Raw genomic sequence first — 27,240 nt, 5'->3', positions numbered from 1 at the left:
TCACTATTTATTCATATATATCAGTACTAATTCTAAGCCCCATGGACATGTAGGTATTGTAGCTTCTAATAATCATTCTGCCCTGTTCAGGATTGACTCAGGAAATGACAGTATTAGTCTTTGATTAGACAGAATTAGAACTTCCAGGTGAGAGTGGTTTGGAAAGTTAAGTTGAATTAAAAATCATTTGTTGGGAAACAATACAAACATGGTTAATTGTTCTTGATAAATAACTTACAGTTATTAAAGCACTTATCCTATGTTAGACCCTGTACTGAATGCTTTTTTGTGTGTGTTTACTAGATCCTGATGAAAATTCCTTAAGGTAGGTGCAACTGTTTATCTTCATGAAGAAATTTAGGGGCAGGGAGCTTAAATACCTTTTTAAGCCACTCTCAAGTCACACAACTCATGTGTAATGCCCAGTTCAAGTCTAGATATTCTTGTGTCAGAATCTGCATTCTTAACAGTTACACCTTCATTGTGTGTAAATCCCGGAACATAAATTATAATGTTCTTTAAATATAAATAGTCTCATTTACCTAAGCCTGGTCACATGTAGATACAGCTTTTGACTTCTTTCAAATATTAAATTCTATCTAATCTCTGGCCCAAATCCATCCTTTTTATATGTCATTTTACCTTCTGTTGTCTCTTCTGGTTACTAAATAACTAAGATCCTATAGGGCTGGGTCTCCAGATTACATGTCCTTCTAAATATGTATCAGGACCCCTTGTCTTCATCAATTCGGACAAGGAACTCCTCTGCTTCCCTAAATCCTGCTGGAATAATCTCTTTGAAATGTATTCTCCTTTCATATTGTAACGTTCCCATTATTATGCTAATTTGACATCACTCATTCTCTTTTTTTCCAAGGAGATTGATTTATACAGATCTAATCAGGGGCAGTCTACCTCTGTTTACATATCAACTTTAGAGTCAAATCATTTTTAGTAGTTACCTTCACCTAAAGGTAGATATTTCTGATATAAGCAATTATTTATTTGGATTATTTTTTTGTTTATTTGTTGAAAAGAACTTCATCTACTCAGTGCGGCTACATTATATGCAAATTTAATAATTTGTGAATTAAACATACCTGATCAAGTATATGATTTCTGACTCTTTCTGCCTTCATCTGACAATCTCATTTTCTTTCCAGTGATCGATCACCCACTTGGTCCTGATTCATCCGTTTTTTAATTTATCTCATGTTGCCCTCACTAACCCTATGGCTGAAGTGGCCCTGTTCATGTTGTGGTAGTGATTTATCTGTTAAAAATCCTTCCATTAGTTCCCCGTTCATTTAAGGGAAAAACAGTAAAACATTTTAGAAATTCATTTAAGGATACCTTGCAACATAAAGTTAAAGAATGTTGAGGTGTAAATTGCATGGCTTTGTAATAGAAAGAGTCTGGACTGGAGGGCTTTCCAGCTGAGCCCTAACCACCTAAAAGGTTGTGAGCCTCATTTAAATCTGTGGCTGAAGGACATATTTAGGTAAGATTGTTTTGGAAACTTCTTCAAGCTTTTATTTTATTTAATTTTGGTAAAAGTTGATCAATGCCCTTTGATATGTTTACATATAATTTATTTTCTGCCATCACTTTCTTAGTGTTGAAAAATTGTGACCTAGAGAATATTTGGTTTCTGTGAATTTTCTTTCTTCTATTTCATCATGTATCATAGATTTTCTTTTCAGCATGATCATTTAGGCTGTATCGGGTTATTTTCGGAAATCTTTTCTGAGAAAGAATAGAACTGGGACCAGATTTACTTCATGCAACATTCTTCACAAACCTTTCAAATATTGATCATTGTTTTTCAATTCCAATAAAAATGTATACTTTGGGGAGGTTCATCATAAGGGATTGGAATACTGATCTTGATTTATGTACTCCCCCAATATTTTTTTTTTAAAGATTTTATTTATTTATTTAAGAGAGAGAATGAGACAGAGAGAGAGAGCATGAGAGGGGGGAGGGTCAGAAGGAGAAGCAGACTCCCTGCTGAGCGGGGAGCCTGATGCGGGACTCGATCCCGGGACTCCAGGATCATGACCTGAGCCAAAGGCAGTAGCTTAACCAACTGAGCCACCCAGGTGCCCCACTCCCCCAATGTTTTTAGGTGATTTTTAAAATGGAATAATTGGGGCAGATTTTGATAAGTAGCTCATTTTTATAATCATTTATTCCCCACTTGCTTGAATGCATTGCATCAGAAAAGAAAGAAACTGGAAATTTATTCACTATGAGGCAGAGTGCTAAGTTTCTTTCTGATTTTGCACCTTTTCATACCTAAAATAATTATTATCTTATTCTAGCTAATTCTACTAGTAAGTGGCAGAGCTTGGATTTGAAGTATTTTTGTTTGTAAATTTCTCCTTAAACATCACAAGTTTGGGGAGAAAGACAAATGATATTTAGGACTATCTCAGATGTGGGCTGTCAGGTGACTTCATCTTTGGCTTATGGTGACAAAATATGAGGGGTATTCAAATTCTAGGAAAATATTTGAAAAAATGCTGGGAAAAAAAGGTGAAGGGGTTTTTGTTTTGTTTCTTTTACTTGCATAGACAGACATAGCTATCTGTATGTGGTATTCATTTTCAAGATGATTGCTTTGAAACCCTGCAAGGTTTTTTTTTTTTTTTTTTTTTTAAAGATTTTATTTACTTATTTGACAGAGAGAGAGACAGCGAGAGAGGGAACACAAACAGGGGGAGTGGGAGAGGGAGAAGCAGGATTCCCACTGAGCAGGGAGCCCGATTAGAGACCCCATCCCAGGACCCTGGGATCATGTCCTGCGATCATGACCTGAGCCGAAGGCAGACGCTTAATGAGCCACCCAGGTGCCCCTGAAGCCCTGCAAGGTCTTTTTATGCCTACAGATAATGCCTTTAGAATCATGAAAGAAAGTGTGTGTGTGTGTGTGTGTGTGTATGTATATATACATATATATATATGTATATTTTTCAGTATTTCTTATTTTACATTTACTCTATTTTAAATAGGTAACATTAGCAATGCATATAGCCCCTTTAACTAGAATTTGTATTTTTCTGAACCATGCCAAATAAGATTCACCTCTCATTTTATTCAGAACAGATCTACTGTATGATATTTCACTCTTAAGGGTAATGATAGTGTTTGCTAAAGTTACAGAGATCACTGAATAAAGTACTTTCTGGGAATTTCTTGTTAAATCCTGGTGTTAAAGAGCAAAGGATACTGTTTCTTCAATTGAGATCAAACTGAATTTCATACCACTTCCAGTAGGGTCAAGTTATGCATCTGTGTAGTGATATTGTCTAAAATAGTCTAATTTTTTGTTTATCCATATAGCTTTAAAGGTATAATTAGAAGACACTTTTTATAACAAATTTGTTTTCCCAAAAAAATAATGTTCGTAGTAGTAAAGGCCCCTGGAAGATGGGCAGGTCTAGTTCAACCTGTGTATTTTTTAGGATCTGTTATGATTGAGATGATATGACTTCTGAACCAAGAAATATTAGAGGAGAACTGAAAAAAATATGTTTATTTTATCTGACTTGGAAATTTGTAAAAATATATGAAAATATACACAAGGTTTATTAAGAAATTAAAAGGTGATTGTCATAATAAAATTATAATAAAAATAAAATTAACATGTTTCAGTGTTACATTTGTCTGTCATTAATAGTAGATGTGATGATATATTGTTTTATTCAACTTTTTAATTTAGCATTGTGCTTCTAGAACATTTTCAGATGTTAGCAAATTTTAGATTATTGAATAATTTTACAGTTGGAAAGGTTTTCAATTAACGTATGACTCTCTAAAAGTTGTAAATTAATATAATTAACCTCAAAATTGCAGCATTTATTTATGGTAGTGAGGCAGAAAATATGTTTATTTAGGTTTGAAATACTGATGTATTGAAATTAAAACTTTATTTCCTAAAATCCATTTAGTTGACAGGTACTAACTGTGTCTTACATTAGGCAATGGGGTCTCAAAGCAAAGCAGAGATGGCCTTTGCTGCTAAGAAACTTAAGGTCAAATAGTGAAGTCAGATAGACAGATGTTAACTATGTAAGGTAATACTTGAGGATATGTAAAGGAGTAGTATTACATCCCAAATGGAAGAGGATGGGAAAGGGGTCACGGATGACATCCTGGAAGGGACAATGTTAGAGAAATAGGAATATTTCACGTCAGAGTTACAGGAAGGGCATCCTAAGCAGGTGATCCCACATCTGCAAATGCCCAGCAGGTGAAAGTGAACAGAAAATGGCAAGCAGTAATCAGTCCAATTAGACAATTAAATATGAGGAGAGGGGGATAATGAATCTGGAGATATAAATAGCATCTAAACATAGAAGAGTCTCTCTAAAAAATATGGATAATTCCAACCTATCTATATATATGTTATCTTTCTCTTTTTTAGCTGGGAAGCTCTCAGTAGGAAATCAAGACCTTAATTTAAAAGACTATCAGTTAGACAAAGTAAAATCTAAAGGATTTTTATCTCCAATAGATTTTATATCTGTTTCATGTTATCCCATTCAATGTGCAAATATCTCTTAGTATTTATGATGTTTTTACTTAAATTAGGTTAAATATATTAGTAACCTAAGTCTATTATTGGTACCCAATGGAAGTCTGGTTGTTTTCATTAAGCACTTAGGAAGAGAGGAGTAATTACTGTATTTTTTTTTCTGTATTTTTTATTAGTTAAATCCTTTGAATACTTGCTAAAGAGATATTGAATGAGTCCCTATTTTTAAATGCTGACACAGGGGCACCTGGGTGGCTCAGTCAGTTAAGTGTCTGACTTTAGCTCAGGTCATGATCTCAGGGTCCTGGGATTGAGCCCCTTGTTGGGCTCCCCACTCAGCAGGGAGTCTGCTTGCCTCCCTCCTGCTACCCTTCCTCCCACTAGTGCTTAATCTCTCTCAAATAAATAAAATCTTAAAAAAAATACATTTTTTTCATGATTTCAGTCTTACTGATGCTTTAGTTAACATTATTCTCAGTTGTGATTTTTCATTAATGTGCATCATTTATTTCCATTCAATGCCTAGTAAAGAATTTTGTTATAATTGGAGCATTATTAACCATTACGATATTTAGCTGGTGGTGAATCTATGGTTATAAATGCATTAATGTCAAGATATTTACCATTATTACTAATAAGATATTTTCAGTATTTGTGTATATTGAAATATTTATTGGCCTTTTTTTTTTTTTAACATTTCTTGCTTTTGTGTCAGCATTTATTTTATTATTTTTTGTATCCACTTTGGAAATTGGAAATTGGTTAAATTAGATTTAACCTGGGAGGAAAATTAGATATTTTTAATTTGTGAGATTTTAAGAGCTAAAGTGTCTTTGTTTATATTTTAAACTTTATTCTCTGGGGCACCTGGGTGGCTCAGTTGTTAAGCGTCTACCTTCGGCTCAGGTCATGATCCCAGCATCCTGGGATCGAGGCCTGCATCGGGCTCCCTGCCCAGTGGAAGCCTGCTTCTCCCTCTCCCAGTCTCCCTGCTTGTGTTCCCTCTCTAGCTGTCTCTCTCTGTCAAATAAATAAATAAAATCTTTAAAAAAAAAAAAACTTTATACTCCCAAAGGCTTACAAGAATATGCAGATATTTTGGGAGTGTTTTACACATAGTTTAATTTAGATTCAAATTTAGTGAATGCAAGTAGAAATCATTTAATAAAAATCATTTAATGCAAATCTTAGATTTTATATCATTTGGGACAAAATACTAAATATTTTAAAATGTGAATCCAAAAGGGAATATATTTTTTCATTTTTGTTACATACTTCTTCAGGACCATGAAAGTATTTCACTTGATCAATCTCATAATGTTTCTGTAAGAATAATAAAATGGAGGGCTGGTCATTTTATGTAGTATTTGTTATTGTTCAGTTAGGTAGTTTTGGTTGCAAAAAACAGCAAAATGAAACAGAGTCTGATCCAAGTTGATGTAGGGGGTGTATACATTACAGTTAAGGAATTATGTGAAATACAGAAATAAAGCAAAACAAAGCAAAACAGGAACCAATCAGGGCACATTATGAAAATCAGTGAAAAATAGCAGTCGTCAGAATGGCAAGATTGACCATACAAGTGGGAATCTCTGAAGTAGAAGCATAGCTGGACTTTCAGCAGCACACGGTTTGGCTCTTCACTCTACTGAAGGCAGAATTATCATCTGATTATGAGCTGATCCTGTGGTTACATAAGGATTAGTTTCTTATTCCTGCTTTACCACTTATTAGCTGAATGACAGAAGGTTACCTTTCTGCTGTCAAATGACCATGGTATTATTATCTGCTTCTATAGTTAAAAGCATTAAAAGAGATAATCTGTGTAAGAAAAGTATTTGGTACATCACAGTTAATGAACTGTAGAGCTGCCACCTTCACATCCTCTTCCTTCTTTTTCTTCATCATCACCACCCTGACATTAATGTGGTTCATAAATTTTCTATGCTTCTGCTTCTGTCAGTATGTATTCTTACTTATTTCAACATTACCAGTTTAATTAATTTTCATTCAAGTCTTTTCTTCAATTCAAAGTCATGGTTTCCTCATAACCTTACCTTGTTTATAACCATGCACTGTATCCTTTGTGGTTTAGTTTCCTCTGCCAGTGGCCTGATTATCTCTAACTGCCCCAAAATCAAACTCCAAGGAGAAGAATACTTCCTGTTTCGCTTTTCTTTGACTCAAGATTGTAGTGTCAGATCATCCCTTAGTCTGGTCTGTGATTCTGTTAAGTTCAGAGCAGTAACTTGTTGAATCTTGTGGTGTATCTGATGCTGGCCAATAGAGGTTGAGGTGGGTCATTTTACCCAACGGCAATGGTTATGGTGGTCACATGGCTACTACATCTGTATCAGTAGACATAAAAAGTGTTAGGATCAAACAGTTTACCAAATTATAGAACTAGTGGGAGTAGTAAAGCTGGGTCTTGAATAGTGATCTTGTGTCTCCCAACCCAATAACCTCTTCAATAGACTAAATATTCTTGGTAATCTTGAAATGTTTGAGCCATTATAAAATTGCCATGCAAATTACTGGATAATTTTGCTACTTAAAATTTCAAAAAATCCTTAAGTATCAGAATTTAATTATTTATTATTTTAGTGTGAACCGAATTCTATTCCATGTACTGAAAAACAATGTTTTGTTTTAAAATGTCTTTATTATAATTTATAATTGAATGCTCTGACTTGTTGTTTTTGTTTTAACTTCTTTAGGCTGCTAAGTTGGCTATCACAGTGCAAGCCTTGGAGTCCCAATGGGGGACTCAGGATCAAGACGATCTACCCTGGTCTCCCGGTTGCCAATATTCAGGAGAAGTATTAGCAGAAGACATGATTCTCTTCCTTCTTCACCGTCCTCCAGTAATACAGTTGGTGTCCACAGTTCCTCTCCTTCCAGCACTAACTCAAGCTCAGGTAGTACAGGTAAACGCAGGAGCATATTCCGTACTCCTTCCATTAGTTTCCACCATAAGAAGGGAAGTGAACCTAAGCAAGATGCTACCAACCAGAACCTTAGTATTTCAAATGGTGCTCAATCTGGTCATAGCAGTATGCCAAAACTGAGTTTGGAAGAACATATTAAAACCAGGGGAAGACATTCTGTTGGTTTTAGCAGTTCGCGAAATAAGAAGATAACAAGATCTTTAACAGAAGATTTTGAAAGGGAAAAGGAGCACTCAACTAATAAGAATGTCTTTATAAATTGCCTAAGTTCTGGCAAAAGTGAGGGGGATGATTCTGGATTCACAGAAGAACAAACTCGCCGTTCTGTTAAGCAGTCGACAAAGAAACTACTTACTAAATCCTTTTCATCTCACTATAAATTTTCTAAACCAGTTCCACAGAGTCAATCCATTTCATTGGTACAACAGTCTGGATTCTCATTGGAAATTACACAGTACCAAGAGAGAGAGCCTGTATTAGTAAGAGCTTCTCCATCTTGTTCCGTGGATGTAACAGAACGAGCAGGAAGCTCTTTACAATCTCCGCTGCTTTCTGCTGATCTCACAACAGCTCAGACACCTTCAGAGTTCTTAGCCTTGACTGAAGATTCTGTGTCTGAAACGGATGCATTTCCTCAAAGTGGAAGTATGGCATCCCACTGTGACAACTTTGGCCACAATGATTCTACCTCTCAGATCTCTTCCAATCCTGCTGCTGTTACAAAGACAACAATAGACCTTATGGGAACTGTTCCCTGTGCAATTATGTCTCCTGGAAAATACAGGTTAGAAGGCCGATGTAGCACTGAATCTAATTCCTTATCAGAAACCTCTGCTGCTAATCAGAAGGAAGTGTTATTGCAAATCACTGAACTACCTGTTATGAATGGGAACAACTCAGAGACTCACCTATCAGGTGATATGCAAAGAGAAGAACATGTGGTAGTACAAAATGGTGAAAAAATGTTGGCGACAAGCTCCCCAAGGAAACTTGGATTTTATGAGCAACATAAAGCAATAGCTGACCGTGTTAAAGGGATTCATCCTATTTCAGATTCAAGGATAATACCCTCTTCTGGTGATCATCATACTTTTAACAAAACATCATATGGATATGAATCAAACCCTGCCAAAGGTAAGCTGATTTTCTTTGTATCGTAAATACGAAATATAATTTTCATTCTATTTAATTTTCTTATTCCATCTCATGAATAGAAACCACCTTTTCCTTATTTTTCACTCTGTAGTATTTTTTCTTATTTATAATTTGTTTTAAATCTTTTCTCTACTTGATTTTAAACTTACTTCACTTGTATTACGCTAAAAATGTAATTCAGCAATATCACTCATTTTTCTTAGTTGTGTTGTCCAGATTCTGGCCCTCAGAAGACAGTGGAAAGAAATTAATTTTACTTGGAGTGTGGCTTTATCTAAAATAAGGATTTCTTTTTGTAGAGTAAATGGTTTTAGAGCATTGGTATTTCTTAGTCAAAGAAATTGATTTTATTTCTTAGTTAATGAAATGGATATATTCCAGCCAAATCACTATAAAAGAAATTTGTATACCTTAAATTCTATTTCCTATTTTAACAAAACTTGAATTATTAAGTAGAATCTATGTTTCAGCACAGATAATCTCTATCTTTAAATATAATAGGCCTGCAAGCTTTAAAAATACTGTCCTTGGAGCCTGGATACTGTGGTTCTAACCTTGCCTCTGTCATTAAATACCTGTGTAACCTTGGGTACCTGCTCTTTGGTTAAGAATAAAAGGGGGGGGTGGTTGAATTACTCCAGTATGTCATTTAACAGAAAACTTTGTTATTTAATATAAATTTCAGTTAAGAAAACTGTTGAATATATGCCACCTACTGGACTGTATTTGACATTATTTTTATTAATTTTTTTCTCCTGCTGCCACTGCTTCTGCTGTTGCTACTTCTGCTATTCCTATTACTGTTACTGCCAACTAGTTCTCCCAACATAGAATGCTTATTATGTCTCATTTCCCATTCTGTGGACTTTGGATACATTAATTCATCAAATTCTCACATGATTGTAATCGCTACAATTATAGTCACCCATTTTACAGATAAGATAATTGGAACACAGATATGTTAAGTAATGTGTCTGAAGTCACAACGTTAGTAGATAATTGTTTGGAATACAAGCCTTATGAGGCAGGCATCAGTGGTCTCCGTTTTACAAATATGAAAACTGAGACCAAGGGATCATACAGCTGTTACGTGGCATGGTCAAATTACAGCTATCTCAATCCAAAACTCAGGCTCTTAGGGACTAGGCTTAGTGACTTCATGACCCCAGCTCTTTCCAAAACATTAAAAATAATACTAAGTTATTACATAAAATTTATAATAAGTCAAGTTATATATTAGAGTGTCAAGAATCATAACATTATATGATTAATCCAATTAGTCTCTCCATGAATATAACAATTTTAAAGTTTTATTTGTTTAAAAGATTTTATTTATTTTTGCAAGAGAGCAAGGGAATGAGAGAGAGAGAGAGAGCGCGCACAAGCAGAGGGGAGGGGCAGAGGGAGAACCCGACTCCCCGCTGAGCAGGGAGCCCGATGCGGGACTCGATCCCAGGACTCTGGGATCATAGACCTGAGCTGAAGGCAGCTGCTTAACTGACTGAGCCATCCAGGTGCCCAATTTTAAAGTTTTAAATGCATGAATGAATTATCTAGCTGTATAATTGTACAGCCTAATATTTTTCACATTTGACACAAGATCATTTTTATGCATCTGCTTACTTTTAAAATTTTTGATCTTGGTAGCCTTTTTTGTACTTATGGCTTTAGTTATATTAATTCTTTAATTATAGTAATAATAAGAACAATGCTGATGATGATATTGATGATGGTCACCTTTTTTTTCTGTGCGCCCAAAAACATGCTAAGGAATTTGTTTGCATTGTTTCATTTAATGTTTTTTTAAAAAGTTATTTTTAAAAATTTTAATTCCAGTATACTTAACATACAGTGTTGTATTAGTTTCGGGTATACAATATAGTGATTCATCAAGTCCTTATCTTAGTGCTCATCATCAAGATAAGTGTCATTTAATCATAACCAAAATTTTATATGGCAGTTATTACTAATTAAGGATTAAGTCAAATAACTTTATGAAATCACACTGTTAGCAAATGGTGGATCTCAAATTGGAATTTAGACAGTTTTTAAAAGAAATAGCACAAAAATATGGTAGAAATGTACTTATCCTGATTATATCTAATTCTTATTTAGAGATAATCATTTGCCTCAATGCCAAATTGAATGCTATATATACTTATCTCTATGGGAGTATCTTGCTGACTATTAATCTGTTGACTAAGATCCTAATTGTGAGCCATTTAACACATTAAAGTAATTTCGATGAATTTGATAATGTGTTGCTGGTTCTTGGGACATTAGCTGTTTATTCATGTTATCTACAACTTGAAAAGGGAGGGATAGACAATTAAGCTGGTAATGTCAACAAGGAAAAGACAATAGTATTCTATCCTTCATTATGTGGAGAGGTTCTTGTGCCATTCATAAGGATTTTATAATTTGGAAGTTCAACATTTTAAAACCAGTTAAGTTGGGACGCCTGGGTGGCTCAGTCGGTTAGGCGTCTGCCTTCGGCTCAGGTCATGATCCCAGGGTCCTGGGATCGAGTCCCACATTGGGCTCCTTGCTGAGCAGGGAGCCTGCTTCTCCCTCTGCCTGCCTCTGTCTCTCTCTCTCTGATAAATAAATAAAAATCTTTAAAAAAAAAAAACCACATAAAACCAGTTAAGTTAATGTATTTTATGTAAGAAAGAGTTGCTGTGTACACTAAAGTCCATAATACTGAATTTATTCTGCATTTATAATGGAAGATGTTTAAACTAGTGTTTAATACGTATCTGAATGTCTGAGTTGTATAGTCATATCAAAAATAATAATATAAAGTTGAGCTCTTTATCTGTTTATCTATTCATTGTTGATGGACACTTAGATTGTTTCCATACCTTAGCTATTATACATAATGCTACTATAAACATGGGGCTACAGATATCTCTTTGAGATAATGATTTCATTTCCTTTGGATATATGCCCAGAAATGCAATTCCTGGATCATATGGTAACTTTATTTTTAATTTCTTGAAGAAACGCCATACTTTTTTCCATAGTCGCTGTACCAGTTTATATCCCCACCATCAGTGTATAAAGGTTCCCTTTTTTTCAGTCTTGACACTACTTGTTATCTTTTGACTTTTTACTCACAGGCATCCTAACTGGTGTGATGGGGTATCTCGTTGTGGCTTTGATTTACATTTCCCTGATTATTGGCGATGTTGAACGCCTTTTCATATACCTGTTGGCTATTTTGTATGTCTTTTTGGAAAAAAAAAAAAGTCTATTTAGCCTTTTTGCCCATTTTTAAATTGGGTTATTATTATTTTCTGTTGAGTTGCATGAGTTCCTTGTATATTTTGAATATTAACCCCTTACAGGATATGTTATTTGAAAATATTTTCTCCCATTCCATAATTTGCCTTTTCATTTTGTTGATTGTTTACTTTGCTGCGCAGAAGCTCACTTCAAAATAGTCCCATTTGTTTGTTTTTGCTTTCGTTGCTTTTGTTTTTGCTGTGAATTTCAAGAAGTCATTGCCAAGCCTAATGTCAAGCAGCTTACCCCTACTTTTTTTTTCTAGGAGTTTTACACTTGCAGGCCTTTTGTTCAAATCTTTAATTCATTTTGAGATGGTTTTTTTGTACGCTATAAGATGGGGTTCTAGGTTCATTCATTTGCATATGGCTATCCAGTTTTCCCAACACCATTTACTGAAGAGACTATCCTTTCTGCATTGCATATTCTTGGGTCCTTTGGTGAAAATTAATTGCTCATATATGATGGTTTTATTTCTGGGCTCTTTATTCTGTCCCTTTGATCTATGTGTCTGTTTTCATGCCAACACCATAATGTTTGATTACTATAGCTTTGTAGTATAGTTTGAGATCAGGAAATGTGACACCTGCAGCTTTCTTCTTTCTCAAGATTGCTTTGGCTACTTGGGGTCTTTTGTGGTTCTTTTGTAGAATAGTGTTTTTTGTATTTCTGTGAAAAACTCCATTATAATTTTGATAGGGATTGCATTGAATCTGTAGGTTGCTTTAAGTAGTAAGGACATTTTAACAATATTGATTCTTCCAATCTATGAACACAGAATATATTTCCATTTATTTATGTATTCTTCAACCCCTTTCATCAGTGTCTTATAGTTTCCAGCAGAGTGATCTTTCCCTTCTGTGGTTAAATTTGATTCTAAGCATTTTATCCTTTTTGATGATATTATAAATGGGATTGTTTTCTTAATTTCACTTTCTGATAGTTCATTGTTTGTAGTTTGGCCTCAGGTCTCACAAAGACCCTTTTAAGTATGGTGAGCAGGGTATTAATCAAGGTAACATACTAGCAGAGAGCTGAAGGTGATGAGGGAGTAAGATATACAAATATTTAAGAGAAATATAACTGTGCAAAGGCTATGGGGTAAAGGCCGTGGGACTGCAGTGTGCCTGCAACTGCAAGAAGTCCAGTGCAGCATAAGTAGAGTGAAGGAGGAGGACTCAGTAGAAGGTGAAGTTGTGAACAGGTGAACATAGGGAGGCCCTTAATGGGGCAGGGGGACAGACTAGGGTCATATCATAAGGAAACTGATAGGCTATTTTGAAAATATCAACTCTATGACTAGAAGAGTGATCATGACCAATGTCACTTAATGTCTTCAGTGTATCATTCTGGTTACCATGTGGAAAGCAGGCTGTGTTTTTTGGGGGGAGAGAGGCAGGTGGGACTAGGCAAAAGCAGGAGACGGTTTAAGTATTATAGTAACCCAAGCTAGGGTTGATGGAGTTTGGTCCAGGGTATTCATGGGGAAGGTAGTAGGAAGTGATCAGATTCTGTATACACTTTGAAGGTAATAAGGACAGGATTTGCTTATGTGATTTTGTGAGGTATGAAGAAGCCAAGGATGACTATGAAGGTTTTGAGCTTTGAAGTGATTACATGATGAAGTAAACTAAATTTACCACTATTAATTAAAAAAATTTTTTCTGTGATAGAGAGTTTTTGAATGACAGTAAGAGTTTCTCATTTTCTTTCAGTGGAACATTTATAAAAACTACATTTAAGCATTTGTATTAATTTTTATTTATTTATCTATTTTAATAGTTCTTGCCAGTAGCTTCAGTCCATATCGTGAAGGAAGATTTATAGAAAGGCGACTGCGATCCTCATCTGAAGGAACTGCAGGGAGTAGCAGAATGATTTTGAAACCAAAAGATGGAAATGTAGAAGAAGTGAATAGTCTAAGAAAGCAAAGAGCAGGTTCATCATCTTCAAAAATGAACAGCATGGTAAGTATATGCATATACTTGCATTTATAAAATTATGTATGTGACTGGGATATTTATGCCTCTTGCGATGTGAAAATAGACTGACAAAAAAAAAAAAAAACAGACTAAAGAATAGATACTTCATATTTGAAGGGAAAATTGGTCTCCTTAGTTGATGTCCCAAGTTAGAGAGGCTACGCTTTCACTTGAGACTCTTATGCGTCATGACAGATGATAGCACACCATGATGGTTACCCTTAATTCGTATCTTCCTTGCTTCCATGAAAAGTTTTATATTCTCTCTTCTAGAACAAGACCCTGGGATACGCAAGCTAAGAAAAAAAGCTGATCATCGTGAGGGTACCCTTTGATAACCATTATTTCACACCATCTCTCTACTCTATAGCCACTCTAAAAATGTCCAGTTATAAGCCACACTTATGCCAGTACCACCCACTGACCCCTTGGTGGATCCTACTCTGCCTGTCCTTTACCTAGTCTGCCTGTTCACACAGAATGAGGAGCCTTTGGGGTCAAGACAAAATGCCCATCCAAAGCTTTGACACATTCTAGGTAACCAAGATTCCAGATTCCTTGTCCAAACTGCAGGAGCCTTCAGGTGAGGGTGAAGGTAGTGTGTGTGCAGGGGAGTCAGGTCCTAGTTTGCACTTGGGGGCTGTGGTGTCTTAGAGGCATGTGTAGGATGCTCCTTCACAGTGAGAGATAAAGCCAGGGTGGGAAGAGGTGATGAGTGGACTACCGCCCAGGAGGTCCGGAAGGCCTCAGGTCTCACAAATACTGGGGTGGGCTTGACTTTTGGACTTCTCTTTGCTCACTTTCTCACAGATGTTTCCTTTTTCAGCAGTAGTTTTGATTCTTGATATTTAACAGTGTTTCCTAAAAATGATCTGTCTACCTATTCATGGATATGTGTGAAAAATGCTCAAAACTATGTTACTAGTATATTTTATCTCTATGTATTTTAGATGATTTTGTTTCAAATGAAAATGGGTCATCCGATTTTGACAATTGTGTTGTGAAGAAGTCTTAAGTGACTGAGGCAACACTGAGTGAGAGCAAAACCATTGTGCCTGAAGTTAAAAGTTCTAGCAATTAGGTCAGGTTTGGACAGACCTTAATCTTGGGCAAATCAGTAACTACAAAACAACAAATGATAGTGGACTTTTTGTTTCCGTTATACTAAAAAATGATTGTGTGTGTGTGTGTGTTTATATTTGTACATAGAGAAAGATCCTGTATTATATTTCATCTTTTTTTTGGTGTTGTTTTATTATTATTGCTGTTGCTTTTTTTTTTTTTTTTTAGAGAAAGAGAGAGTGTTTGTGTGTGGGCTGGGGGTTGTTGGGGGGAAGAGGAGCAGAGGGAGAGAGAGAATCTTAAGCAGGCTCCATGCCCAGCACAGAAACTGACACAGGGCTCAATTCCATGACCCTGAGATCATGACTTGAGCCGAAATCAAGAGTCAGATCATTAACTGACGCCCCACAGTTGCTATTTTTTAAGTGCAAGAACATGTTAAAAAAGATTTCCAGCTGATGCAACATTAAAAGTTATGGATAAAATGACTTTTTATGAAACATTTCTCTTCACAAAATTCTCATTTTTCCTTCATAGAGATGTATTTATATTAATAATTGTACACTATGTATTAGACTTTTCCAAAGTTGGGCCTTTAACATATTCTATCTCATGTTTTTAAATAATATATTTAAATAATTCTCCTTATAACATCACAAATTACGCTTCTTACCAGATCCACTTTCAAGATTTAAAATTTAAAATGTCAGAACACAAAAATGCAAGTTTCTTCTTTTATTTGAGGCTTTTTACAGAATTTTCAAAAAGTGTCCCTGTCCATTGTCCACTAGATGGCAGGGTTACATCATTGCCATGGTTGGGGAAAGGCTGTCATTGTTAGAACAGAAACTTGGTTAAAATATTGTACACGTTCATTGAATTTACAGGTCACACTTGTTGAAATAAATACTGATGCTTGAATTTCCATATGAAACCTATCAAAAATTATTTCATGACTTTACTGTTTTCTTTGGATTTCACAACTTATAGCTCATCCTTTTCATTCACAGTGTAATCATGAATTTAAAATGCATAAAATATATTCTTTAACTCATAGCAATATAAGGAACAAATGTTAGGACTCTTTAGTAATTTTAGTTATATGTTAAAAAGTGACATATATTTAAGAAATTATAGCTTTATTTGTGAATAGTGACACACATTTTCTATATTCCTCTTGCAAAGTAATTCAAGCAAATGTATGTATTTAAGAAAACATTCATGTTCAGTTATTCTTTCCTTTTAGAGCAATAATAATAGTAACAGGTATTTTTAATACTTATTTGGACCAAGGGACTGCTCTTAATGCTTCATGTGTATTATCACATCGAGTCCTTAGTCATACTATGACCCAAGTGATGCTATTATTAATCACATTTATAAAAGAGGACAGTAAAGTACTGAGAAGATAAGCATCTTGCCCCAAAATACAGAGAGTAGGTGGCAAAGATAGGATTTAGATTTGGATTCTACCTGTCTGACTTTAAACCCTAGATGCTTTGTGGGGAATATAATAGATTTAAAATTAATTTTTTTGCATTATTTCCGTGTAATGAAGTTAACACAGTTAAGGCAGCCTATACTTGCTCTAGGTATAGGCCACCATCCTCTGGCGGGGATACAAAAAAGAAACAAAATTTAGTGCTGAATCTGAACTTAAAATGAGGTAGTATTTATTGATGTGCTAATGAATGGTATCAACATCTTTACTGAAAGATATCTCATCTAGAAAGGAACTTTGTCACACAAAAAATTCATATTTAGAAGGAACTCGAGTATTTTGTCTAGTTCATGGGGATTTAAGGTTACCCATAGAATATGGCTTTATTTATTAAGATGCTGAGGGTTTCTGAATGACCAGAGATACACTCTAATAAGTTAGATAGACCACAATTCTAGTGTTTTTAGTGTATTTGTATAGGGATATTTCAGTTTGAAGGGAGAGGGGAGGATGAACATCAGGGGCTCAGAAGAAATTGGAGTTGGCTTAAATTTATTACAGGAAGCTAAAATATATCTGGAAAAGTTTGATAAGCATTCACATTTATTATATATTTTCAAGCTGTTTTAAATAAAGATTTTCCTTCATTTTCCTCTATTGAGTTATTTCCTTGATAAAATGGTATGGTCCAAATATTTTAGAAAGCTTTTCTAAAAATAGGCTCGTTCTTTCTAGGAACTTTCCCTCCAGACTGTGGTATATAAATGAATAAATTTAAGGATATGTCATGGTTTCTCCAACAGTTTTATACAGTGACATTTAACTCCATATGTATTTGCAAGATCACCTTGCTCTAAAAAAATTATTAATATGAGGATATATTCGTATATAATGGACATTCATATGTAATGGATAATACAGAGGCTCTGGCATCCTTACAGCAAGGAAGGGGTTGGAATATATGAATAAGCATAAGCTAGGATATATGTTCACAAATAACTTCCAAATCTTAGTGACTTTCATAATATGGATTTATTTCTCAGTCAGGCTATATGTTTGTTGTGGAAGGTTCTGGGAGTTCTGTTTAATGTCTCATTCTGTGTCCGGGCCGTTCAACCAGCTACCATTGCAAATATTGCCTTTTATCATGGCAAAAAGAGATCTCTGGAGGTTCTCATCCCGGTAATAAATACTCTGACCTGTGAGAGACTCATTTCATTTTCTCTCACAATTTATTGACTAGTTCTAGTCACTTAGCCCAAACTAGCCACAAAAACTCCAAGAAATACAGTCTCTTCCTTGTGTCTGGAAGGTGTAGACCAGATATATTTGGTGGGCACTAATGACTCTCATATTCTCAAAAAATTGAGTGTATCTCAGTTCTTTTAATTAACTGATAATTCCTGTACCCCTAATTTACGTGGAGTCTTGCTCACATGCTTAATTGACATTATTAAGTATATATGTAACTTAATGTCTTTTGCTAATTTTTACCACTAAGTCCCAGCTGCTAATGTTGAGCAGGGACTCCAAGAGGCAGTGGGAAAAGAAGAAAGTACATTCATGTTCAAAGAAACACCTCACCTTTACCATCCACCAGGCAAATGAGCTCCACTGGCCTTTTGGTATATGTACTTTCACACTTACATTCTGTTGCATGAAGGTTTTTGAAGCTCAAAATTAAAAGCAAAGGAAAGATGATAATTAGAAGATCTACTTCAAGAAATGTTTCCTCCTAACTGTGAAATCCTAAATGAGACTTCCAAATATGTAAAAATGTTACTGGCTTTTTGAGAGTTAAAATAATGATCTCAGCTTTTGGTTTAACTCATTGTCAAGGGAATTAAAGGTAATATCATTGCAAGCTACAAGTACATTTAATGAGAAAAAGGAGCCATTAATATTTGTAAGGAAATGGAGGCACACAAATCGTTCTTCTCAATCCTCATAAATTTTCAGAAGGAAAATCACAAGTATCACTCATTAAACATTGAATTACATTTGTTGATAACTAGTATATTAATTTTAGATTAATAGCACTAATCCATAATCCCTTTATTGATTTTTCTAGTTACTAATGATACTTTTCCCATCAATGTACTTCTAACTTGCATCACATATATGGCACCCACTACTTAGTTATTTGAATGAATAGATTTTATTTTACCTATTAGACCACATTCATTTAAATGGAAGTTTTGTACACATTAGCGTTTCTGATAGCATCTAGTATAGTGCCTGATACATAATAAATATGGGTGAATTAAAGGTATAATTGATCAGGTTGTGACATACGCTCATATAGATATGAATTTTGTAGAATCGTTGTATGTGGTGTGCTAATGCACATTTTTTGACATTTTAATTTGTCAAATTACATTTATTTGTCATATATTTGTCAAATACAAATGTGCACATGATTTTATGATCACTGATACAGCTCTGATTTTTGATCCTAAGGATCCTAAGTCCCTGTTCAAGATCATACCAATTATGATATTCTTCCAGTAGAAACATATTTCATTTTAGGATAGTCAGCCTTATGGAATGGTTTCCAGGATCATATTAGTACCACAGTATGGACATACCATACAGAGAGGACAAGAAATAGTCAATTATTTGTAATATTTTTGGATAATTTATTAAAAGTGTATTAAAATATATTAAAAATGTATTAAAATATATATTAAATATATTTAAAAATGTAAGTTCTTGGTCAAATATGTCTAAGGTGATGTTTTAAAACTCCCCTGAATATTTTATCTAGTCACATTCACTTCATTTCTTATAAACTTGCAGACTCAGAATTGACTTTAAAAAAGCTGAACTGTATAAAACATTCCATTCATTTTTTTTTTTCTCCTAGTTTTGGGGATGAGTCATTTTCATTTAGAAGCTATCACAATTTGTATGTTTGGTGCACAGAATTATGAATATCTTATTCATAGAGTTAACTCACATCATCTAAAATGACTTGAAGACCAGTTTGAGTAAATAAAGTTGCAGTATCATAATTATTACCACTTCTCTTCATAAAGTTCACATGAGATGTACCTAGCACTTAATTTTTTCCTTTGTGCTTTTTTCCTGAATGCAAGTATCTTAGGCTGTAAGGTCCACTATAACAAAATATCCCAAACATACATGTTTATTAAGAACAGTACATATTTCTGCTTATTGCTGTTTATCAAGAAAATATTTGAGACGGACAGTAGTAGAAGGCAATTTAAGATTCTTTTCTTTAACCATACTACATCTAGGTAACTATAAGATAGTTTATATCTCTTCTAAAAATAAGAAATTGGAAAATAAAGTTAATTTACCTTTTATTCTTGGGGTTAGAATGCAAAAATGACTATTTTATTTTTAATTGGATCAAGTTATCTTAATTTTCTGTGAGATGAAACTATTTTATGCCTTGTTTAGGTAATCCCATGGGCTGGCTAGTTTTCATAGCATGAGAAAGAATATTTATTGATTCAGAATCCATGACAAATCTCTGCCCATCTAAACAGCTGCATGATCAATATATAACACAGAATTGACCTTGAATAAAATAACTCCGTTTCTGAGGGACTAGTCATTGGAATTTGAAGCTTTTACATTATTCTAGTTAAACAATAAAGAAAAAATTATTTTTCTTGAAGTTATTATATTATTTTGAAATTTAAATTTAAATACCTATTAATTTTAGGGGTGCCTGGGCGGCTCAGTCAGTTAAGCGTCTGCCTTTGGCTCAGGTCATGATCCCAGGATCCTCGGATCGAGTCCCCATCAGGCTCCCTGCTCAGCGGGGAGCCTGCTTCTCCCTCTGCCGCGCCCCCTGCTTATGCTCTCTCTCTCTCTCTCTGTCGAATAAATAAATAAAATCTTTAAAATAAATAAATACCTATTAATTTTAGAAAATTAAATAAAAGAAATTTTGACTTCCAAGTTCAAGAAATATACAATTATAATAGACTTGTGCCTGATGGTAAGTGATAACGAACATCTTTTCGTTTGTCTGTTGGCCATCTGTATGTCTTCTTTGGAGAAATGTCTGTTCACGTCTACTGCCCATTTTTTAATTGGATTATTTGTTTTTTGGATGTTGAGTTTTATAAGTTCTTTATATATTTTGGATACTAATCCTTTATTGGATATATCATTTGCAAATATCTTCTCCCATTCCATTGGTTGCCTTTTAGTTTTGTTCATTATTTACTTTGCTGTGCAGAGCTTTTTTTTTAAATTTTATTTTATTATGTTATGTTAATCACCATACATTACAGCATTAGTTTTTGATGTAGTGTTCCATGATTCATTGTTTGCGTATAACACCCAGTGCTCCATTCAGTATGTGCCCTCTTTAATACCCATCACCAGGCTAACCTATCCCCCCACCCCCTCCTCTCTAGAACCCTCAGTTTGTTTCTCAGGGCTTTTTGTTTTGATGTGGTCCCAATAGTTTATTTTTGCTTTTGTTTCCCTTGTCCCAGGAGACATACCTAGAAAAACATTGCTACAACTGATATCAAGGAGGTTACTGCCTATGTTCTTTTCTAGGATTTTGATGGTTTACTGTGTCACATTTAGGTCTTTCATCCATTTTGAATTTATTTTTATGTATGGTATAAGAAGTGGTCCAGTTTCATTTCTTTGCATGTTTCTGTCCGGTTCTCCCAACACCATTTATTGAAGAGACTGTCCTTTACTCATTGGATATTCTTTCCTGTTTATCAAAGACTGATTGACCATATAGTTGTGGGTTTATATCTGGGTTTCTATTCTGTTCCATTGATTTATGTGCCTATTTTTTTGGTGCCAGTACCATGCTGTTTTGATTACTATAGCTTTGTAATATGACTTGAAGTGCAGAATTGTGATGCCTCCAACTTTGCTTTTCTTTTTCAAGCTTGCTTTGGCTATTTGGGGTCCTTTGTGGTTCCATACAAATTTTAGGATTATTTGTTCTAGTTCTGTGAAAAATGCTGTTGGTATTTTGATAGGGATTGCTTTAAATGTATAGATTGCTTCGGGTAGTATAGATATTTTAACAGTGTTTGTTCTTCTAATCCATGAGCATAGAATGTCTTTCCATTTCTTTGTGTAGTCTCCAATTTCTTTCATCAGTGTTTTATAGTTTTCAGAGTATAGGTCTTTCACCTCTTTGGTTAGGTTTATTCCTAGGTGTCTGATTATTTTTGGTGCAATTGTAAATGGGATTGTTTTCTTAATTTCTGCTGCTTCATTATTGGTGTATAGAAATGTGACAGATTTCTGTACATTGATTTTGTATCTTGTGACTTTACTGAATTTATTTATCAGTTCTAGCAGTTTTTCAGTGGATTCTTCTGGGGTTTTTTTTATATATAGTATCATGTTTTCCATATGACAGCAGCTTAAGTTGAGCAAAAGACAGACAGTGGCAAAAATTGTGGGCATTATGCAAGAAGCATGTATTTGATCCTCCAAGAAACTTGGCAACTGTCAGAGAATCACACATTACCCACCTCTGTCTTGCTCTGTGGCCTCTGCACCTGCTGTTTCTGCTTTTTCTCCTTCAGAGCTTCCTGTGGATTGTGCCTCAGGCTAGTTCTGGTGTGAGAAAAATTTGTAGTGTCAGAGTATGTGTATGCCAGGGGGAGTGGGGAGTATTAAACACTTTAGAAGGGAAGAAAACCTATAAAATATCTTTAGTCACTAAAAATATAAAAAAGGCAATAATTCTTAAAAATGTAGTAAATTAATGAACAACTTTATGATATTTTCATACTTCTTTTTTTCCCCCAAACACCTTTAGTGCCTTCTAATCTTTAATAAAAGAATATGCATTTTTTCCCTTTGTTAACCTTGTCTGGAATAAAATATATTGCTTAAAAATCAAAGGCAAACTATTTCTTCTAACATATAAACATGATCAAAATAAACAAATTTACAAAATAGGAATTCTTTTACATCATGCATGATGTTAACTTTTCATTTTAAGCAAGTGGGGTGTGATGAAAGGAACAATGATTTGGAAAAGCTTACCAAATTCCAGTCATTTCCTTCACTTAATAATAATACCTTCTACCTCATAGAGTTATAGAGATCAGATAATATATATTTTATGTGAAAAGTTTCTGCAGATTTTAAAGTGCTGTACCGATGTGAATGATAGTGAATTTTTATTAATAACAAGGATCAAGCCAGAAACTAAAATAAAAAATAATATTGCCTTTTAAAGTAGTCATTTAGAAAGAAAAAAGTATTTTAAAAGCCAAACTCACATTTAAAATATATCTTAACATGACAGTAAGTTGAGTTGGCTCTTTAAGCCACAACAAAAACAACCCTTAAGTTCTCTATATGTTATTGCTTTATTAGAATAATCTATTTACCTGGTTTCTCATTTGGTTAGTTTTGGAAATGGATACATTTTTCAAAATCAATTTATATTGCTTAGAAAAAAAATAATAGAGAGGTACATTTAAGATTTGCATATTTTACTACATTTATGTTACACTTTAATTAGAAAGTTTACTCGACCTAGTTATTTCTTGATTATGAAATTAAGAAAAAAGCATCTGCCCTTAAGACACTGTCCTGGCTATTAACAAAGAAACTTAATTTGCATCCTTTGCTTTCTTAAATAGTTCTGTGGACATCTATGTGGACACTTACATAATTAATCGCATCATAATTTGATAAATTACCACTTTAAAAGTATCTTCTGATAAATTGCAAGATAATGTTATCCAAAATGGTAATAGGCAGTGACATCAAAGACAAAAAATTATTTTGAAAAAAATAGTGATTTATAGAGTACCTTATTTACTTTAAAACAAATTTTGAACTATAGTGTATTTAGTAATAGTACTTGTCATAATTTAAGATTTCTGAACCTTTGTGAGAAAACTTTGTAATGCACTGAAGTTTTTGCTCTTTCTTTCTTCTTTCTTCATTCTTTTGGGAGAATACACCCACCAGTAGGGTTTTTAGCTTGACTATTTAGACTATATGGATTTGAATGGGAGGCAAGCAGCTGTCAGATAATTCATATCATGTATTAGGAGCTAGTTGGGGTGAGACAGTACATCTCAGCATGCTGTTCCCTTCAGTAGATTTATGTTCCAAAGAAATGCAGATACATTAATATAAATAGTGATTTTTCAGTGAAAAGAAGATCAACCACCTAGCTATGGTTCATGCATCACAGTGATTCTCTTTCTTTTATTTTTTAATAATAATAACAGTATATAGAAACTATCACTGAGCCAAGTGGGTACGAGAATACACTGATCTTGAAGATTTAACTTAACCCAGCAGTCCACTGGAAGTTGCTATAGCTGAGAAAAAAAGAACTGAAGCAGAGATGCTAGGTTTACATTTAGAAAAAGAGAAAGGGACTATTAATGCATGCTTTTTCCCAATAGCATTCATCTCTCTAGGAAGTCCTGCATAACAAAAGGGAGTTGGGACACCATTAACTTTTATGAAGTGATATACTATGATTTCTTGAAGGGAACTTACTGCTACACAGTTGGAAGCCTGTAAGGTCTGTTAACTGAAGAAGTTCAAAGATAAACCTCTGTTGTTCAGTATATAGTTTTGTTTTCTGTGTTTTGATTCAGTGCAGTGGGGTTGAACATAAAAGTGCTAAAATCTCCAGCTTTTCATGATTCTTTCCTAGTTGTTGTAAGTAGACCATTAAGTAATTTTAAGGAAATCAGAACGCTTGACCCGTACAAATGATTTTTACAGAAATTGGTTTTTGTTCTTATAAAAGAACAACATAAAATAAAGTGATTTCCCAATTTTGACACTGTGGCTTTTCTAAAAGTTACTATATTTATGTAAAAATAATAATTCTTTCAAGATAAAATAGCAAATTATTCTGGTTCAACAAGCAAGTCTATTTCAGTAAAGCAATAGATAAAACCTTCATTAAAAAATACTTTAAAAAATACATTTTTTAAAAAAACAAAACAGAATTGCATAATAAAATCACGATAGAATTGCTTAGAGTACAGCAGCCCAAACTGAAGAAGAATTCAGAAGATAATTCTGTTAAATGGACTTACTAGGTGAGCAATGTGAATTCTCAGTTGAGCTCGGTGCTAGCTATGTGTCCAGGACAAGTGTTAGGTACTGTTTGAAAGGGATGCAGATGTCATGGTGAGCAGGGAGAGGAGGTCTCTTTATTTATGGAGGCTGAATTATACGATATTAAAAAAAAAAAAGGAAAATATTGCTTTTAAAAAAATCTAGATCTTCTGTGAGGGTCATGGAATTCTTACATTTAAAAAATAAGGTTCCTTACTTGCAAGGACACCTAACTAGAAATTACTGGTTCTGTAATCTATTACAGATCTAAGTAATGTATCAAATAGTGAGCAGTCCACTAACAACTCTGAAAAATAGAAGTGAGGGGATATAGTTGGCTCTTAATTATTGGTGAAGTAGCACAAAGATTCAAGTAAGAAGAATCCAAATTATTTTGCAATGAAGAAATAAATAAAATTCAGCTTTAAATTTATTCATATATTTCCTTATTTATGTATTTAATTATCATTTATTAATTGATGTTTATGTAATTGATTTTGTTAAGCCCTGGAGATACAGTAAAAGTATCAGCAGGGTCTAGGTCAGTAGGGCTCTTAGGTATAGCAAAACAAAATAGACAATAAATAAATTAGTAGAGTAGGATAGTGGCATAGAGACAAATTAATTCTTGAAAGGTTTCATAGAATAGGTAGTGTCTTAAAAAAATAGTTGCTATAAAACTACTTTTTTTAAAGATTTTATTTATTCATTTGAGACAGAGATACAGAGAGAGAGAGAGAGCGTGAGCAGGAGGAGAGGCAGAGGGAGAAGGAGAAGCAGGCTCCCTGCTGAGCCAGGAGCCCAATGTGGGACTCGATCCAAGGACCCTGGAATTCATGACCTGAGCCGAAGGCAGACACTTAACCATCTGAGCCACCCAGGCTCCCCCTAAAACTTTAATTTTTAAAAGTTAAAAACATGACTTTTATACACATGTCAAAGATTTATTCAGATTACTCTGTGAGGGAACCAGTGAAAATTAGGGCTGTTCAAACACTATCTGAGGAACAGGTTATTTATAGGAAGTTTAATAAAGAAATACTAGAATAAGACTGTGTGATTATAAACCTGATTAATGTCTTGCAGTGCAATAAACTCATATTTGAGATTATCTTTTTACAAAAACATTTGTATCTCTATTGGGCATAAATCTGCTTATTAACATGTAACTTCACAGAGTCTGTGCCCTTGATGAACAGCAAATAACAAAATCAAAAGCAGAACAGTCCCCTCGAGAATTATTTAAGCCTCCAATATGACACTGACAAGACATGCAATCATCCTCTTGGCTTTATTCCTAATATTTGGATATTTTTTTCTTAACATTGTTCTCTTAGATCTCAAATATTTTCCGAAGAGTACTGTAACATTAATATTGTATGTTATCGTACTATAAACGTATTACTGTATCATATTTATTATATAATTATTATATTAAGATTATTATTGATCTCAGATAAAAGGCTGATCTGTTTTTTATCATGGACTTATTATTTACATTTGTGCAGTAGGAGATGTTAATTAATTGTGTGTGCCTCCTTGAGCATAGAGTACAGAGTAACTGCTATCTAGAAATGTCATTAAGAAATACAGGACTAGATCTTGTAAAGTTTATTACTTGCTTTTCGATCCTGAGGCTAGGAATCCAAACCTGCCTCTCCATTAAATTTCACTTGTAGTAACTATGAATTTGGTGAATTCCTTTCTTCTGAGGTCTCCAAAATTTGTTAAGGTCCCTGTCCTTCCAGAAAAGTAACTATATTTAAGAATGCAGTTCTTCCCATGAGACTCCGAGACTATATATTTTGAGAACCTGACTTCTGGCTTACGCATATCCAGATCTCAAAGAGTAGCTCTCCTTTTCAGTGGGCACACAATTTTAATTAATTTGAGCTTCCGACTAGATAACAATGACAAAACCCCTAATAAATCAGATTCTCTGTTGTCTTTTACCCAGCAGAGACTAGATCTCCATCATCAACCCCATAGAGATAGTAAATAATCAGACCATTAAATTAGATACCTAACAAATAAGGATTTATTGACCATGTAAAACTATACTCACATATACACAGGTGCTTCCTTGACCATGTGGTTGGAACTGGCTTAGGTCCACTGCTTACTAGTTCCTCACTTTGCTGTGGAAAGGAGCACAGCTGAAGCCATGACTTAACATGGGGTGCTTTCTCAACTACATAGTTGTATCTGGCTTAGTGGTTTGAGACCAGACAGACTCAACCGTTTTGAGGTTTGGTTGTGAAAAGGAACACAGCCCTAACCAGGAGTTAGATAGGAAAGTTAGAATAACAGAATTTGTTAGAAGCAAAAACAAAAGGAACCAAACAACCAAAACCAAACCAAACCAACCAACCAACCAAACAAGACAAATCCATATAAAACCAGGGGAAAGACAAAAACATAGAAAACATAGAAAACACAGAGTGTTAGCAAAGGTCAAATACTGTTGTCACTTGGGAGTCACTTTGGTATCCAAGATGGGCCATCCATGGCCTCAAATGGACTGTGAAGTGATTTCTCTGGCAATGCAGTTTAATTGATTCTGGCATGTGAATCCACTTGGATATCTCAGTGGGTTGTCTAAAGATATAATTTTCAAAAGTTTAAAACATGACTTTATACAAATATAGCTTGGGCAAGAATCAAAGATTTACTCAACTAGTTAATAAGAGAAACTGGTAAATTGGTTTAAAGAGCATTAGAAACTGGGTATTTATAGAAATTTAATAAAATAATGTT

The 27,240-nt window shown here is 34.3% G+C and overlaps 1 protein-coding gene across 2 annotated transcripts in view; it reads left to right on the top strand.

The window, feature by feature from the left end:
• CCSER1 (coiled-coil serine rich protein 1) overlaps positions 1-27,240 on the top strand; it is a 1,210,854-nt gene that overhangs the window by 15,591 nt on the left and 1,168,023 nt on the right. For both annotated transcript variants that reach the window (XM_035004506.1, XM_035004507.1), the window contains exons 2-3: positions 7,258-8,622; positions 13,714-13,898. In XM_035004506.1, coding sequence (XP_034860397.1) covers positions 7,299-8,622; positions 13,714-13,898 — 1,509 coding nt within the window. In that variant the 5' untranslated portion in view covers positions 7,258-7,298. The remainder of the gene's footprint in view (positions 1-7,257; positions 8,623-13,713; positions 13,899-27,240) is intronic.

This window comes from Mirounga leonina, unplaced genomic scaffold, assembly GCF_011800145.1.
Source record: "Mirounga leonina isolate KUSES-001 unplaced genomic scaffold, KU_Mleo_1.0 Mir_129, whole genome shotgun sequence".
Taxonomy (NCBI): domain Eukaryota; kingdom Metazoa; phylum Chordata; class Mammalia; order Carnivora; family Phocidae; genus Mirounga; species Mirounga leonina.
The sequence above is the reverse complement of the archived record's forward strand: the minus strand, read 5'-3'. Positions and strand labels throughout refer to the sequence as shown.